We start from the raw sequence: 18,752 nt of genomic DNA, 5'->3' as shown, positions 1-18,752 counted from the left end.
CCCTTTAGCTTTCTCGCACAAGAAAGACATAACACTGGCTAGGAAAAGATTTCTTATACAGGACACAGAAATAACTCAGCGAAATAAAAGATAATTTGAATGATAACCTATTTTTTAAAAGCCATAATAAAAAAAAGGAAAGGCATATAGTATGAAAATACATTACACTGTTATATACAACAAATAATTAATTATGTAAAATATAAAAAACCTTGCTAAAAATTAATAAAAAGCAGAGGTGAAATATCATAGAAAAGTGGATGAAGGACTTAAGTAGAAACTTCACAAAAAAGGATATCTAAATGGCCAATAAAGATATGAAACTTCATTACTAATAAAAGAAATGTTAATTAAGTCCTCAATAATATACCAATCTACCAGAATGGCTAAAATTGAAGACTATAATAAAGTGTTGAGAAGGATACAAAGCCATAAGAACTCTCATTAACTTCTGGTACAAGTTTAAATTGGTGAGACCTCTTCAGAAAACTCTTGAACATGATCTACTAAAATCGAACATATACAAACATACCTAGTGGCACAGCAGTTTTATCCTTAGTAACAAATCCATAGAACACACACATATGCAGACAAATGTACTATAACATTATAACAGTTCATATCTGAAAAATCCATATATCCAAAAATAGAATGAATTGTATGTTCATAAAGTGGAATACTATACAACAATTAAAATGAATTATAGCTATACACAGAGATAGTATGAATCTCAGAAATATAATATTGAGAGAAGCAGCCAGGATAAAAAAAAATACATTGATTGCATTTATATAAAGTTCAAAAACAGGTAATACTAATCTTTTGTAGTAGAAATCAAGAGAAGGAAAAGGAGGCACAATGTTTTGATTTGGAGAGAAAAGAATGGGGGCTTCTGAAGCACAGAGAATTTTATTCTATTGTTTATATCATAGGTTACATATATTTGTATGCTAAGTGGGTTAAGAATCTGGTGTTGCCTTGAGCTGTGGTGTAGGTTGCAAACACAGCTGAGATCTGGCATTGCTGTGGCTATGGCCACAGCTCTGATTTGACTTCTAAACTGGGAACCTCCATGTGCTGCAGGTGTGGCCCTAAAAAGACAAAAAAAAAAAAAAAAGGTACTAGAAAAGATTTTTCAAAAATTAATAATTCTATTTCATAAAATGAAACTCATAATTTCATCCTCAGCCATAATTCTCAACTAAGGAAAAACTACTATAATAACAAAGCATAATTGCCCAAATCAACAAAAATCCTAAATGGTAAAACATAAAACTATTTCAAGTAAAACCCAGAATTTAACAAGCATATTTTTAACTACCGTGCTATTAATATTGGAAGTTCCAGTAACTGTATTTAGACAGGATATTAAAATGAGTACAAAAATTGGGGAATTTAAGAAAAATCTCTCTCATGTAATTATTTATTAAGGAAAAACAGACATTAGCAAAACCATTAAAATTAACCAGAGATTTATTTTGGTAAGGTAGTTGGATACAAGAGGAAAAACCTTTCTCTAACCTGTATATCAATGTGGGAAAATGTTTATTAAAATGGCGAAAATGATAAAGTTACTAAGGAATAAACCTAACCATAGAACTAATGTATATCCTACATCTCACACACGCACACACACACAAACACACATACACATATATAAAACAAAACAACATTCAAGGCAACTTTTAAACAAACAGGCATTAAGTATTTGAAGAAAGAGAACAATTAACATTACAAAGTGTCAATTTCCTTAAAATTAAAATAGAAAATTCATCCTCATCCTTCATGTCTTAAGTATGGCTTATCTATTCTGTAAAGGCTTCTCTGAGAACCCTAGGTAGACCTAAGCATTGTCTTCTCTATATTTCCTTTGATTTGTACACATATCTACTTTACTGTGCCTATCATAATGGATTTTGGTTATTGACATGATTATCTCCTTACTATAATGTAAACAGCCCTGAATAAGATCTGTCGGTTTCTTTAGTTAGTATTTAGCATCATACCTGACATGAAGTTGGAGCTCGATAAATGTTAGCTGAAACAATGAATTAACAGACTGTACAATTTACTTAATAGCTGTTGCTGATGTTTACCTGATTCAGAGAAGCAGCTTGGTTTCTTTGATCTTTCGTTCCAATCAGCATTTATCTCCTTCTACATAATCCAAACAATAGAAAAAACATCTTCAACAAATTTTTTTCCAGAATGTGAACATCAACTATTATTTATTTATTTAAAATATAGAGATTTAAGGTTTTTAAAACTCTTAATGGTTATTTTTAAAAAATGTATACATTTTGATGATTACATCTATTATTTATAGTATTCAAAAGTTCATAGTTGTATCATAGGGCCACAAGACTATGCACACATATGGTAATTTGCAAAGACTCATAGGACTCTGAATATAGTAGTATTCACAGCCAATATTTATTACAGTTTAAAAAAATACACTGTAAGGGAGAAAGACATAGGCTGAGACTGGATCCATCCATGCATCTTCCTTATAGTCTCCCCCTTCTGTGAAAGGACATATTTGAACATGAGCTTTTCTCCAGCAATAAAAATGCAGTAATGTATGTGCAATGTTCCTGCCTGAGAAGCTGTTTAGAAGCTCAGTTCTTAAAGGTTTTTTTGAGGCTGGTCATGAAAACAACCTCTGCCTAGGGCATATGTAAAATTCTAGCCTGCCAAAAGGAAATCCGCTTTTTAGCAAAAAATCACATTGTTTGCAGAGTCTAGGAACATACACCCACCCATTGTTATGGAAGGTTCCCTATCAGCTAGGGAATGTTAGAAAGGCCAAATTCCCAAACATTAGGCATAGGCCAGTCTTGGAAGCAGGATTTTATAAAGACAGCAGTCTCAAATATGCTATGTTAACTCTTTCCTGCACAACATTATTTATGGTTAAATCAATTCTCTTTGGAGTACACTGATTAGTAAAAGTTAATTAACTCAATGGGACAAATGAATAGGTTTTTTTCTAAACAAAACTAACAAAAGAAGAAAAGTTTTTTAAGTAGAGCTGGAAGGCAAAGGGAAGAGTATCTGAATATATGAGAATTTGACTCTTGAGATGTGTCCCACAATTCAAGCTGCTTAGAATGCTAAATCTAGTGCAACAGACTTTTTAATTCCCAGATCTGAGAGCTGAGCACAAGCCACCAGAAAAAAGTTTTTGGACACTGGTTGGCATTTTCTGACAGTGGTACAACATATTGGAAATAGGATGTAGTACTTAAAATCCTCATGGTATTTCTCATAATAAATTAGGTATTTGTGGACATTTAGTATTCATTTTATAGCAACATAAGTGGCAAATTTAACAATACATTACTCAAAATAGAACAATAATATAATTCATACACTATTTTTAAAGAATTTTTTTGTTTTGGTTGGTTTTTGGTAGATGACATAGTCTTTGGCATCTGTTAGGGAATATGAAGACTTTAAATGTCAAAGTAGTGAAGAAATTTCTTTTTAAAATTCTTAGCCTGCTTAATGTGCATACTTAACAGTAGAACACTGAAATATAAAATGCTTGTTTGTAATAAACTGTGCTATAAAAAAGCATATTATAGTAAACATACTACATTTAAGAGTTATGTATAATATAGTCTGTCAACCATTAGGCATTAGAGGACATGGAAGATAAAGACACTTTCTACTAGATCAATAGAAATAATTTGGAAAAAAATTAATAAATTCCTGGTTTACTGAAATCTCTTTCAAACCATGTTAATGTTTTAGCACAGTTCAACCAGTTAACACTATGTTACTAATGGAATGAAAGATATGGTTTTGACTCCTATAATAGCAAACTGGCAACCCACAGAGAAAAATGTCTGTGTTATACCCAGAAGCTGCACCCTGAATCTTTGCTGGTAACCTTTCAACAGCAAGTAACTGATCACTGGTCAAAGGGAATGTGGAGAGATAATATGTCTGTCTCTGAACAATTCATCAGTACTAGGCAAGCCCAATCAAAGAAGCCAAATTTGATACTTTCTCTGAAGACTACAGGTATGTACCATGAGCTACATGTTGTATATATTTAGGAAGACTCTCCTATAGCTATTAAAATTTCATTATGGTATGATTAATTTCAAGGAGTAAAGTTGTTCTGTATGGTAACTTCATGAATTAATTTTTTATACTGATGATGATCACAAGATTGTACTTCATTTATTGTTTTCATTTGAAGCAAAATAAATATTTTATACCTCATACTTTGAAGGATCCACATAAGACTGTGAAAGTCTAGGAAAATGTCTTGTAGCTGAATTCTGAGCTGAAATCATTGAATCTTGAACTGAGACGTATATCTCTCCTGGAAAAAGAAGAGATACTTAAACATATGAAAAGATAGCATTGGTGGCACAAGGGTTAATGTTACAAGAACTGATCTACTATTCTCCCTGCTGAGCTGGCACAATTGCAGGGATTTACCTGAGTTAAGAAAATATATCCAAGAATAACATGGATTTTTTAAATGCTGAGTACCTACAAATTCCCAGCGGTTCACCACTGCCCTCAGGAACAAGTCTGAGATTCTTAAACTCTGATCCTAATTTATTTAATATTATGCCAGATTAATCCCTATAACTAACCACAAACCATTGGCAGATATAACTGCATTTCATTCAGCTTGCTATAGAAAAACATTCACAACTTGAATAGAGAAAGAACCAAAACTACACTTCAGGAAGATTGCTTTCACACCAAAATGCATGGTGGATTAAAAAAATGAGGAAGGGGTTGGAGGAAGGTTACTGTAGTAGTAAAGGATGGAAGAAACAAAGGTAGCAGTTGTGTGAATAGAAAAGAAGAGAGAGAGAGAAATTAAGGAAGTAGATTAGACAGAAAGTGGCAACTTTGGGATACAAAATTCAAGAAAGAGGAAGAGTCAAAGGTAAGTCCAGTTTTATCCCTGTGTTAAAAATACAAGGATCAGGAAGATGAAGAATTTGATTTTTGTATTGAATCTGAGGTGGTCATTGGTCGCTGGATGGAGATGTATAGCATTTTCTATGTGTGTATGTAGGATATGCATGAGAGTATTTTTAGGTGACTTCCAAAAATCTAACAAGTTGCAGAAAAACTTAGCTATTGAATATTCCACTCAAGGATAGATGGGAAATAGGATAAATTGTCTGTGGGGAAATGATGGCAGTGGAGTATGGGGACCTTCCTGGAGGTAGTTCTTTGTACTGTAACCAGGTGTACTGTAGTATGGTAGTACCTTACTCTGCCTATCATGATAAACAGCTACAGCAGGGACTCCTAACTTTTCCACATAAAAGTCATACCCATCCAGTGATCATTCAAATATATAGGCTAATTATAATATTGAAATTCATAAGGAGTTTTACACCATGCTTTATTTTCCAAAATAACCATGATTTTAATAATCAGGTAAAACAAACAACTTGAGAAACCATATGGTGAAATCATAATTAGGTACTTAGTGAATAAGAGAAGTATTATGAATGTTTTTTATTTTCTCACCTCTATCATCAAAAATACTTGATTTTTCATGTGTCTCTCCATCTTTCTTTATGGTACAACATTAAAGATAAGAACATTCATTAGTAACTTTACCTCTGAAAGAGATTTTGCCTTCTATCAATCAACCAAATTAATACATATTTTCTTTTATCTCCCAACTTTTTCATGAAAATTGTCTCAATATTTATTACTAACCTCCTAGGATACCTTCCACAGTGATCTTAAATTTAACTATTCAAAACTGAGTTTAATATGTAGCCATGTACAAACTTGCTTCTCTTCTAGTACTCCATATTTCGTTTAAAGACATGATAATGTATACAACGGCTGGTTCTAAGAAGTTTAGTCGTTCAATTTGTTTTAAGTTCATAGCAATAAAAGCTGGCTAAATTAATAATCACCTTATAAAAGTTTGAAACATAATTTTATACCTTTTGTTCAGTATCATCTTGAACATCTGACTGACAAATGACAGGAGGTACTGATTTTTTGGCAACATTCTTTGAACTACTTACAGATTGATGAATAGTGTTTACTAAGGATCCTAAAAGTAAATAAAAAAGAAACAGCATATTTTAAAAAGGAATTCACTGAAGTATAATTGAAGTATAATACACTGTATTCATTTAAATTGAATGTTTCTTCAATTTTAAAATGTCTACAACTGTGAAGCCATCACTGTAACAAACTAAAATTTCTAATACCCCTAAAACTTTTTTCATCTACTTTTGTAGCCCATCCATCTTTTTCATCTCATCCTCTGACAACACTGCTCTATACCTCTCTAACAAGAGGAGTTTGAATTTTTTAGAATTTTATATGACTGGAATCATATAGTAGGTACTTTTTTTTTTGCCTGGCTTCTTTCACTCAATGTAATATTATATGTTTTAATAATTCATTCCTGAAGTTCCCATCGTGGCTCAGTGGTTAATGAACCAGACTAACATCCATGAGGATGTGGGTTTGATCCCTGGCCTCGTGCAGGGGGTTAAGGATCTGTTGTTGCCGTGAGCTGTGGTGTAGGTTGCAGATGTGGCTCAGATCCTGAATTGCTGTGGCTATAGTGTAGGCCGATGGCTACAGCTCTGATTCAACCCTTAGCCTGGGAACCTCCATATGCACCAGTGCAGCCCTAAAAGACCAAAAAAAAAAAAAAAAAAATCATTCTTTTTTATTTCTGAGAAGTATTTCATTGTATGGATATACCACATTTTTTTTTATTCACTCACCTATTGTTTGCAGTTTGGAAAACTTATATTTATGAACTTATAGGCATAAGTTTTTGTGTGGTCATGTTTTTCATTTCTATTGGGTAAATACCTAGTAGTGGAATGGTTGGGTCATAGTATATGTTTAACTCTTAAGAAAAGCCAAACTGTTTTCCAAAATGGTTGTACCATTGTATGCCATTCAGCAGTATATCAGGATTTTAATTCTTCCACATCCTTGCCAACACTAAGTAGAAGAAAGGAAGAAAATAAAAGATCAAAGCAAAAAAATAAATAGAAAAGAGAGAAAATAAACAGTTGAGAATCTAAATAAACCTGATAAGTCAGATTGAGCAGAAAAAATAGAAGATATATATTTACAGCATCAGGAAAATTAGATATAATATCGCAACAGAGTCTACAATACTACAATAATAATAAAGGAGTAGTATAAAAATATATAGTAATAAATTAAAAAAATGTAAGGGATGATTTTCCTTGAAAAATACGAGTGATCAAATCTCATATAGGAATAAATAGAAAATATGGAGAACCTCATAACTGTTAAAGAAATGTAATATGTAGTTAAAAAACATTTCCACAAAGAAAACTCCAGGCTCAAATCACTTCAATTCTTACCTATGCAAAATATCTAAGGAAGAATTTATACTACTTCTACATAAATTCATCTAGAAAATTGAAGAGAAGTCCTCTTCCAGCTCACACTTGGAGACCAGAATAACTCAGATACAAAAAATCACTACAAGACCAAATTACAACAAAAGAAAAATTCAAGTCACATATCTTCTCCTGAATAAATATTTAAAACTTATAAATAAAGTAAAAGTAAATTGAATAACAATATATAATAAAAATAATATGTAACGAGTAAGTGAGGCTTATCCCAAGAACGCAAGGTTGGTTTATCATTCAAAAATAAGTGAAAATAACTTATCACTGTGAGAGGAACAAAGAAAATTTAGATGATTATCTCAAAGATGCAAGGAAAAACATGATAAAATTCAACACCCATTCATAATAAAACTTCTTAGTGAATGATAAGTATGAGGGTATGTCCTTCCTTTCATAAAAGCTATCTTCAAATCTCTGGAGTTAATATTCTAATTCATATTGACCACATGGCCTTAAATTTTGTAATAAGATTAGGATGTGCATAATCACCACTTTGTTCAACACTGTTCAGGAGGTCTTGGCTAGCAAGGAAAAGAAATGAAAGGTGAGGCCAGAACACATATCTGGAAAATAGTAGGTCAATGTGCCCTTGCACCTCAACCATCTGCTCTAAGGGCTTCAGCCACCACTGACTGGGCCCATGGGGACACCTGTATCTGAGTTTCAGTGACATGAGAAACTGTCTGGATTCCCACTGTTTAAGATACAGAGTATTGTTGGGAAGGTGGATACAAAGTGAATCCTCTGCTCTGAGCTCAACTTTCAGGTTAAACTTCGCCACACATGAGGAAGCACAGGTGCAAGAACTTCTCATGTGGCCTCCTGTGAGCAGGTAAGAAAAGACTAAGGACAAACAAAAGAAAAAGCATAGGAAGTTCCTGTTGTGGCTCAGTGGTTAACAAATCCGACTAGGAACCATGAGGTTGCGGGTTTGATCCCTGGCCTTGCTCAGTGGGTTAAGGATCTGGCATTGCCGTGAGCTGTGGTGTATAGGTTGCAGACATGGCTCAGATCCCACGTTGCTGTGTCCCTGGCATAGGCCAGTGGCTGTGGCTCCGATTGGACCCCTGGCCTGGGAACCTCCATATGCCATGAGAGTGGCCCTAGAATAGGCAAAAAGACAAAAAAAAAAAAAAAAAAAAAGAAAAGAAAAAAAATATAAACACAGGAGCTCAAAAATTGAGTCACACTCATTCAATTAAAGGAGTGGTGGACTTTGTAGGTATGTATACCTGGGGACTGGACCAGGCCAGAGCCTGAGTGGCTTCCATAGCTCCTGTAGTGAGACCAAGTAAATGAATACAGCAGCCCTGGGTCCTGACCTCAGTGGATCTGTGCTGGTGGCCAGGTGAAAACAATACCTAAAAGATATCAGGGCAAATTATTGACAGACCCATGCTTGAGGTGGAGGCAAGAGTAGTGCCAACAACAGTAAACTTTGTGAGCTGGCAAAATGAGGAGGAAAAGGCGACACAACAGGGCACACTCTCAGGTGAATAGCTCTAGTGTAGGACTACCCAGTAGCTCCTCTCTGAGTGGGAGTGCTGCAATCCTGCCTACCTCACACCACAGATCTGAAACACAGCTCAGAAACAGATCCAAGGGATTCTACTCCAACAACTAGGTAGCAGTACAGGGCTGTGACAATCACAGAGCAAATAGGAGACCCTGCTCAATATCCATTGCAGGCTCTGGTCCCCACAACATCATTCACACTTCTATTAAGGGGTGTGCATACTCAGCCAACATACTCTGAAGAAAGAGGTGTGGCAGGCATCCAAACTAAAAGCAGCCCTTGCATCACAAAATATTAAAACCGGACAGGCTGCCTAAAGTTGTACCAAGCCCACAGCCACCTCTAAACACACCCCTTGACACAGCCCTGCACACCAGAAGAAGAAGTCCCAGCTCCATCTACCAGAGGGCAGACACCAGAAGCAAGAGGAAATAAAATCCTGCAGCCTACAGAAAGGAAACCACAAACATAAAAGTTAGGCAAAATGAGACAACAGAGAAATATGTTTTGGACAAAGGAACAAGATCAAAACCCACAAAAACAACTAAATGAAGAAACAGGCAATTTACCTGAAAAAATAATTCAGAGTGTGATAGCCAGAATAGTCCATGATCTTGGAAAAAGAATGGTGGCACAGATAAAGAAGTTATAAAAAAAAGTGTAATAAAGAGCTAGCAGATTTAAAGAACAACGATGAATATACAATATCTGAAATGAAAAAATACACTAGAAAGAAGCGAGAGCACAATAACTGAGGCAGAAGAACGAATAAGTGAGCTGGAAGGCAGAGTGGTTGAAATCACTGCTGCAGAAAAGAATAGAGAAAATAGAATGAAAATAAATGAGGATAGAGACCTCTGGCACAACATTAAATGTACCAACATGTCTTAGAAAGAGGAGAGAGAGAGAAAGGGCTTGGGAAAATATTTGAAGAGATTATAGCTGAAAGCTTCCTTAATATGGGAAAGGAAATACTCAAGTTGAAGAAGCACAGAGAATCCCATACAAGATAAAACCAAGAAGGAACATGCTGTGACACATATTAATCAAACTGACAAATAATAAATACAAAGACAAAATAGTAAAAGCAAAAATGGAAAAGTAGCAAATAACTTACAAAGGACCCCCAGAATGTTATCAGCTGATGTTTTAGCAGAAACCCTGCACTCCATAAGGGAGTGGTATGATTAATTTAAAGTGATAAAAAGGGAAAAACATATAATCAAGACTATGCTACCCAGCAAGGCTCTCAGATTCAACACAGAAACCAGAACTTTAAGAAGAAAGCAAAAGACAAAAGAATTCAGCACCACCAAATTAGTTTTACAACAATGCTAGACGAACTTCTTTAAGTGTAAAAGAAAAGGCCACAATTAGAAACAAGAAAATTACAAATGGGAAATCTTACCAGTAAAGGCAAACATAATATAAAAGGAGGAAATCATCCACAGACAAATATATCAAAACCATTATTTGTGAGAAGAGGAAAGGATGAATTCAGAATATTAAAAATGCATTTGAAATTAAGGGACCAGCAACTTAAAACAATTTTTTGGATAGATAGATAGATAGATAGATAGATAGATAGATAGATAGACAGACAGAAAGATAGATAGACAGATAGTATGGTATATCAAAACCTCATGGGAACTGCAACCCCCCCCAAATTATAATAGACACATAAAAAAGAAAAAGCCAACCAAATACAACGCTAAAGAAAGTCATCAAATCACAAGAGACAAGAACAAAGGAGGAAGGGAAGAAAAGTCCAACAATAACAAATCCAAAACAGTTAATAAACTGTCAATAAATGCATACATATCGATAATTTCCTTGAATGTAAATGGGTTAATGATTCAACCAAAAGACAGAGACTGGGTAAATGGATTAAAAAAAAAGACCTGCATATATGCTGTTTACAAGAGACCCACTTCAGATCTAGTGTGAGAATGGAAGAAGATATTCCAAGCAAATGGAAATCAAAAGAAATCTGGAGTAGCAATACTCCTATCAGACAAAATACATTTTAAAATAAAGAATGATACAATAGGAGTTCGTGTCGTGGCTCAGCAGTTAACGAATCTGACTAGATTCTGTGCGGATGCAGGTTTGATCCCTGGCCTTGCTAAGTGGGTTAAAGATCTGGTGTTGGAGTCCCAGGTGTCTCAGTGGTTAATGAATCTGACTAGGAACCATGAGGTTGTGGGTTTGATCCCTGGCTTTGCTCAGTGGGTTGGGGATCCGGCGTTGCTGTGAGCTGTGGTGTAAGTTGCAGACACAGCTTGGATCTTGCGTTTCTGTGGCTGTGGCACAGACCAGCGGCTATGGCTCCAATTTGACTCCTAGCCTGGAAACCTCCATATGCCGCAGGAGCGGCCCAAGAATGGCAAAAAAGACAACAACAACAAAAAAAGATCTGGCATTGCCCTAAGCTGTGGTGTAGGTTGCAGACATGGCTTGGATCCTGTATTTCTGTGGCTGTCATATAGGCCGGCAGTTACAGCTCTGATTCGTCCCCTAGCCTGGGAACCTCCATATGCCACAGGCATGGCCCTAAAAAGCAAAAAAAAAAAAAAAAAAAAAAAAAAAAACAATAGACAAAGAAGGACACTACCTAATGATCAACAGATAAATCCAGAAGACATTAACAATTGTAATTCTATATAAACCTGATGTAGGAACACAACAATATATTAGGCAACTGCTAACAGCCATGGAAGGAGAAGTCAACAATAGCACAATAATAGTGGGGGACTTTAATCCCTAATTTATGCTAGCGTATCCTCCCCAAAAAATCAATAAATGATGCTTTAGACCAGATGGACATAATAAACATTTATAGAACATTCCATTTGAAAGCAGCAGAATACACATTCTTCTCAAGTGCACATGGAATGTTCTCCAGGATACATCACGTTTTTGGGCTACAAATCAAGACTTTGTAAATTTAAGAAAATTGAAATCATATCAAGCATCTTTTCTGACAACAATGCTATGAGATTAGAAAATTATAAGAAAAACTGTAAAAAACACAAACACATGAAGGCTAAATAATAGGAATCAAAACAAAGGTTTAGAAAACATCTGCTCTATCTCCAGATCTATCTTCAATTAGTGAACTGATCTTAGACAAAAAATAAATCACAAGAAAAAACTGTAAACACCACAAACATGTGGAGACTAAACAATATGCTATGAAACAACCAATGTATTACTGATGAAATCAAATATGAAATTAAAAAATACCTAGAGACAAATGGCAATGAAAGCATAGTTGCCCAAAACTTATGGGATGAACCAAAATCATTATCAGAGGGAAGGTTATAGCAATACAATCTCACCTCAGGAAATAAGAAAAATCCCCAGTACACAACCTAACCTCACACTTAAAACAAATAGAAAAGAATTACAAACAAAACCCAAAGTGAGTAGAAGAAATTGTAAAGATCTGAGAAGAAATAAATGAGATGGAAATGAAGAAAACAATAGAAAATATCAATGAAACCAAAAGCTGGTTCTCTGAAAAGTTCAAGAAAACTGATAAACCTTTAACAAGACTCATCAAGGAAAAAAAGGGAGAGGGCTCAAATCAATACAATTAGAAATGAAAAAGTAGAAAATAGAACTGACACCACAGAAATACATAGAATCATGAGACTATTATAAGCAACTAGACAGCAATAAAATGGATAACCTCAAAAAATGGACAGATTCCAACAAGATATTAAAACCAAATCCAACAATATATTAAAGTGATCGTACACCATGATCAAGTGGGATTTATCCCAGGGATGCAAGGATTCAACATTTGCAAATCAATGTGATACACCACATTTACACCTGAAGAATAAAAGCTGTTATGGTCATCTCAATAGATTCAGAAAAAGCTTTTGACAAAACTGAACACACATTTATGATAAAAACCCTGCAGAAAGTGGGCACAGAGGGAAACTACCTCAACATACTAAAGGCTATGTACAACAAACCCAGAGCTAACATCATTCTCTAGGGTGCTTAGCTGAAAGCATTTCTGCTAAGATAAGGAATAAGACAAGTATTCCACTCTCACCACTTTTATTCAACATAATTTTGGAAGTCCTAATTATGGCAATCAGATGAGAAAAATAAATTGAAAGTAATCCAAATAGGAAAAGAAGCAATAACACCCTCACTGTTTACAGATAACATGACATTACTACACATAAAAAATCCTAAAGATGCTACCATAAAACTACTAGAGCTCATCAATAAATTCAACAGAATTGCAAGATACAAAATTAATAAACAGAGGCATCTTGCATCCTTATCACTAACAATGAAAAATCAGAAAGAGAAATTAAGGAAACAATCCCATTTATCATTGCATCATAGAGAATAAAACACCTAGGAATAAACCTACCTAAGGACAGATTCCAACAAGATATTAAAACCAAATCCAACAATGTACTTTGAAAACCCGTAGTAAAAGAGATACAAGATGACACAAACAGATGGAAAGATACACCATGCTCTTGGATTGGAAGAATCAATATTATCAAAATTACTATCAAAGGCAATCTAAAGATTCAGTACAATCCCTATCAAATTACCAATGGTGGGAGGTTACTATCATGGCTCAGTGGAAACGAATCTGATGGGTATCCATGTGGTTGCAGGTTTGATTCCTGGGCTCGCTGAGTGGATTAAGGATTTGCCATGAGCTTTAGCATAGGTCACATATGTGGCTCAGATCTGGCATGGCTCTGGCTGTGGCATAGGCCAGTGGCTACAGCTCCAATTTGACCCCTAGCTTGGGAACCTCAATATGCCACAGGTGTAGCCCTAAACAAAACAAAATGAAAAACAGAAAAAAGATTACCAATGGCATTTTTCACAGAACTAGAATAAATATTTTAAAATTTGTGTGGAAACACAAAAGACCTGGAGTAGCCAAAGCAATCTTGAGAAAGAAAAACAATACCAGAGGAATTAAGCTTCCTGACTTCAGACGATACTGCAAAGATACAGTCATTAAAGCAGTGTGCTACTGGCACAGAAACTGCAATACAGATCAGCGAAACAGGATAGAAAGCCCAGAGATAAACCCATGCAACTATGGTCAGTTAATCTCTGACAAAATAGGCAAAAATATACAGTGGAGGAAAGACAGTCTCTTTAATAAGAAGTGCTGGGAAACCTGGACAGCTGCATGTATAGGAATAAAATTAGAGAGTTCCTGTTGTGGCTCAGCTGGTTAAGAAACTGACTAGTATCCATGAGGATGTGGATTTGACCCCTGGCATCGCTTAGTGGTTTAAAGGATCCAGTGTTGCTGTGAGCTGTGGTGTAGGTTGCAGAAGCAGGTTGGATCTGGCATTACTGTGGCTGTGGTGCAGGCCTGCAGCTGCAGCTCCAACTTGACCCCTAGCCTGGGAACTTCCATATGCCACAGGTGTGGCCCTAAAAAGAAGGGGGAAAAAAAAACCAAGAATGAAATTAGAACATTTTCTTATACCATATAAAAAAAATAATCTCAAAATGGATTAAAGATCTAACATAAGGCTGAATACCCTAAAACCCTCAGAGGAAAATATAGGCAGAACACTTTTTGACATAAATTGCAGCAGTATCTCTTTGGATCCACTTCCTAGAGGAATAAAAATAAAAACAAAAAGATGGGACCTAATTAAACTTGAAAGCTTTATCACAGAAAAGGAAACCATAACAAAAAACAAATAGATAACTCACAGAATGAAAGAAAACATGTGCAAACCAAGTGACCCACAAGGGATTAATCTCCAAAATATACAAACATCTATTACTACTTTATATAAAAAAAATCAAAAAATGATCTGAAGATCTAGATATTTCTCCAAAGAAGACAGATGCTCAAAAACCACATTAAAAGATGCTCAAAATTACTAATTGTTAGAGAAATGCAAATCAAAACTGCAATGAGGTATCACCTCACATCAAAAGGGACATCATAAAAAAGTCTATAAACAATAAACACAGGAGAGGATGTGGGGAAAAGGCAACCCTCCTATATAGTTTGTGGGAATGTTAATTGGTGCAACTACTGTAACAGCATGGAGGTTCCTTAACAAACTATGCAATCCTATTCCTGGGTATATATCAGGACAAAACCATAATTCGAAAAGACGCATGCACCCTAGTGTTCATCACAATACTATTTATAAGAGCCAGGACGTGGAAGCAACCTAAATGTCCATCAATAGAGGAAGTGATAAAGTGATAAAGAAGATGTGGTATACACATATTCAATGAGATGCTATGCAGCTATAAACAAGAATGAACATGGATGGACATAGAGAATATTGTGCTTAGTGAAGTAAGTCAAAGACATACTTAGATATGGAATATAAAAAAAATAATACAAAGGTATTTATAAAAAACAGAAATAGACTCATAGACTTAGGACAAAAACTTAATGGTTATCAAAGGTGAAAAGGAGTGAGAGAGGGACAAATTAGTATTGGGTTAACATACAAACTACTATTCATAAAACAGATAAGAAAGAAGATTTACAGTATAGCACAAGGAATTATATTCAGTATTTTGGAGTAACCTATAATAGAATATAGTAAATTGAATCTTTATGTTGTATACCTGAAATTAACACAACATTATAAATCAACTATACTTCAATTAGAAATATAATTGCAGAGTTCCTGTCGTGGTGCAGTGGTTAACGAATCCGACTAGGAACCATGAGGTTGCGGGTTCGATCCCTGCCCTTGCTCAGTGGGTTAACAATTCGGCGTTGCCATGAGCTGTGGTGTAGGTCACAGACGCGGCTCGGATCCTGCGTTGCTGTGGCTCTGGTGCAGACCGGTGGCTACAGCTCTGATTCGACCCCTAGCCTGGGAACCTCCATATGCCGCAGGAGTGGCCCAAGAAATGGCAAAAAGGACAAAAAGAAAAAAAAAAGAAATATAATTGCTATGGAAATGCACAGAACAAATAAGCCAACCCAGAAGAACAACAAATGTTGGAGATCTTAAACTGCCAAATTTCAAGACTTATTATAAAGCCCGATAGTTAAGAAAATACTGTATTCTTATAAGGACAAGGAGACCAGTAAAACAGAAGAGAGAATCTTTTCAAAGAATCCTTTGAAACTCAATGGTATTGAAACAACTGAACTGTGTACAAGAAACAGAGTGTGTACAAGATAAGTGTGGATAATCCATTCTTCTCCGATAGCAAGGAAGTTAAAAAAATAATTAGGGTTGTCAATAGGAGTCCCTGAACAGGCACCATCTGCAGTTCCAATCACCTCAGAGGAAGACATTGTAATCAAACACAAGCTGTTGTTGCTCTTACTCCCCTGGGAACTAACAAACCTTGCTCCTGCGACTTCCAAATGCTCTGGTCACTTTGAAGATCTGCCTAGAGCTTATTACCACTTCCCAGGGCCCTGCAACTAGGAGTAGCCTGTGCCATCTTCCTGCAGGTCCTTGCTGCTACTGAGAGCGCAATGACCAGGCACTGACTGCTGGCCCTACCCATTGCCTCCTTCTCCCTGAAAACACACTGAGCATCCTAGGAACAACAGCCTGATCACACCGAAGAAAGAGACAGCAAATATTCAAACTCCCACACCAAAAATAAACAGTAACCCCCCCAAAAAATACAAAGGTGTATTCTTGCATACCCCTTTGTAGCCTTACAAGACTACAGTTTGGTTTCCCCAAACTCACAGAAAAAGAAAAACATAAGCAAGATGAAGAAGCACAGAAACCATTCCCAGTTAAAGGAACAGGAGAATTCACCTAAAGCAGACCACAATGAAACAGACCTCTGCAGTCTGACAGACATTGAGTTCAAAAGGGAGATAGTGAAAATACTGAAGGAATTAAGAGAGGATATGAACAGTAATGCAATTCATTTAGAAAGGAACTAGAAAATATAATGAGGAGCCAAGAAAAACTAGAAAATTCATTCGCAGAGATACAAACTGAGCTTAAGGCAATAAAGAACAGAATGAATAACGCAGAGGAACGAATTAGTGATGTGGAAGATAAAATAATGGAAATCACCCAATCAGGACAGCAAACTAAATGAAAAAACATGAAAGCAATATAAGAGAACTATGGGATAATATAAAGTGGGCCAATCTATGCATAATAGTAATTCCAGAAAGAAAAGAAAAAAAGGGGATTGAAAATATATTTGAAGAAATTATGGCTGAAAACTTTCCAAATCTAAAACATACTGATATCAAGATACAGGAAGCACAGAGGGCTGCAAACAAGCTGAACCCAAACTGGCCCACAACAAGACATATTATAATAAAACCGGCAAAAGTTAAAGATAAAGAGGGGATTCTAAAGGCAGCAAGAGAAAAGCAAAGTATTAATTATAAGGGAACCCTCATAAGGCTATCAGCTGATTTCTCTACAGAAACACTACAGGCCAGAAGGGAGTGGCAAGATAGATTTAAAGTGCTGAAAAAAGAAAAAAATTTGCAACCTAGAATACTCTATCCAGCAAGAATATCATTTAAAATAGAAGGGGAAATAAAAAATTTCTCCAACAAACAAAAGCTAAAATGAGTACAGCAATACTAAACCCATTCTAAAAGATATACTGGAAGGGCATCTCTAAATTAAAAGAGAGAGAAAAGAGAGAAAAAGAAGAATTAGGAGGGAGGAAACCACAATTGGAAAGCAATCACTTAAATAAGCCAACATACAGATCTAAACATGAAGATCTTTAAAAAAAAAAAAAGACATCAAAACCATACAATATGAGTATGAGGAAGGAAAGTAAGAAAATATAGATTCTTTTTTTTTTATTATTTTAATGATGGGTCTGAGCCTATATGACTATGAGGCAAAAGCAAGCAGATATAGGAAGGGCCTAACATGCTTAAAAAAGAGGGCAACCACAAATCAAAACCAAACATTACATTCACAGAAACTGCAAAGAAAAGTACTCAAGCATAAAATAAATGGAAACCATCCAACCCAAAAAAGAAGAAAAGAGAAACATAGAATCAACTGGAAAACAAGGTTTAAAATGGCAATAAATACATATCTATCAATAATCACCTTAAATGTCAATGGACTAAATGCTCCAATCAAAAGATAAAGAGTGGAAGATTGGATAAAAAAGCAAAAACCTTCAATCTGCTGCCTACAAGAAACTCACCTTAGGGCAAAGGATACATATAGACTGAACATGAGGGGATGGGAAAAGATATCATGCCGATGGACAAGACAGGAAAGCAGGAGTTGCAATACTCATATCAGACAAAATAGACTTTAAAATGAAGGCCATAAAGAAAGACAAAGAAGGATACTATTTAATGGTTAGAGGATCCATTCAAGAAGAGGATATTACAATCGTCAATATATATGCCCCTAATACAGGAGCATTGAGATACCTATAACATACTAACAGACATAAAAGGAGAAATCGATGGGACTACAATCATAGTAGGAGACTTTAATATCCCACTCACAACAATGGACAGATCCTCTACACAGAAAATCAATAAGGCAACAGAGATCCTAAAGGACACAATAGAAAAGTTAGACTTAATTGACATCTTCAGGATATTACATCCAAAAAAATCAGAATACACCTTCTTCTCAAGTGCACATGGATCATTCTCAAGAACTGATCACATACTGGGGCACAAAGCTAACCTCAGCAAATTTAAGAGTATAGAAATTATTTCAAGTATCTTCTCTGACCACAATGGCATGAAACTAGAAATCAACCACAGGAAAAGAAATGAGAAAAAACTTACCACAGGGAGACTAAACAAAATGCTACTTAAAAACCAGTGGGTCAATGAGGAAATCAAG

The 18,752-nt window shown here is 35.4% G+C and overlaps 1 protein-coding gene across 1 annotated transcript in view; it reads right to left on the bottom strand.

Moving 5' to 3' along the window:
- The window catches only part of FSIP2 (fibrous sheath interacting protein 2), a 98,807-nt gene that overhangs the window by 53,542 nt on the left and 26,513 nt on the right, over positions 1–18,752 (bottom strand). The window contains exons 10-13 of the mRNA XM_021075472.1: positions 5,946–6,058; positions 5,515–5,560; positions 4,230–4,336; positions 2,097–2,157 (exon numbers count right to left, since the gene is read on the bottom strand). Of these exons, the coding sequence (XP_020931131.1) occupies positions 2,097–2,157; positions 4,230–4,336; positions 5,515–5,560; positions 5,946–6,058 (327 nt within the window). The remainder of the gene's footprint in view (positions 1–2,096; positions 2,158–4,229; positions 4,337–5,514; positions 5,561–5,945; positions 6,059–18,752) is intronic.

The sequence above is a fragment of the Sus scrofa genome, chromosome 15, assembly GCF_000003025.6.
Source record: "Sus scrofa isolate TJ Tabasco breed Duroc chromosome 15, Sscrofa11.1, whole genome shotgun sequence".
Lineage (NCBI taxonomy): Eukaryota > Metazoa > Chordata > Mammalia > Artiodactyla > Suidae > Sus > Sus scrofa.
This window is presented reverse-complemented; position numbering and strand designations above follow the sequence as displayed.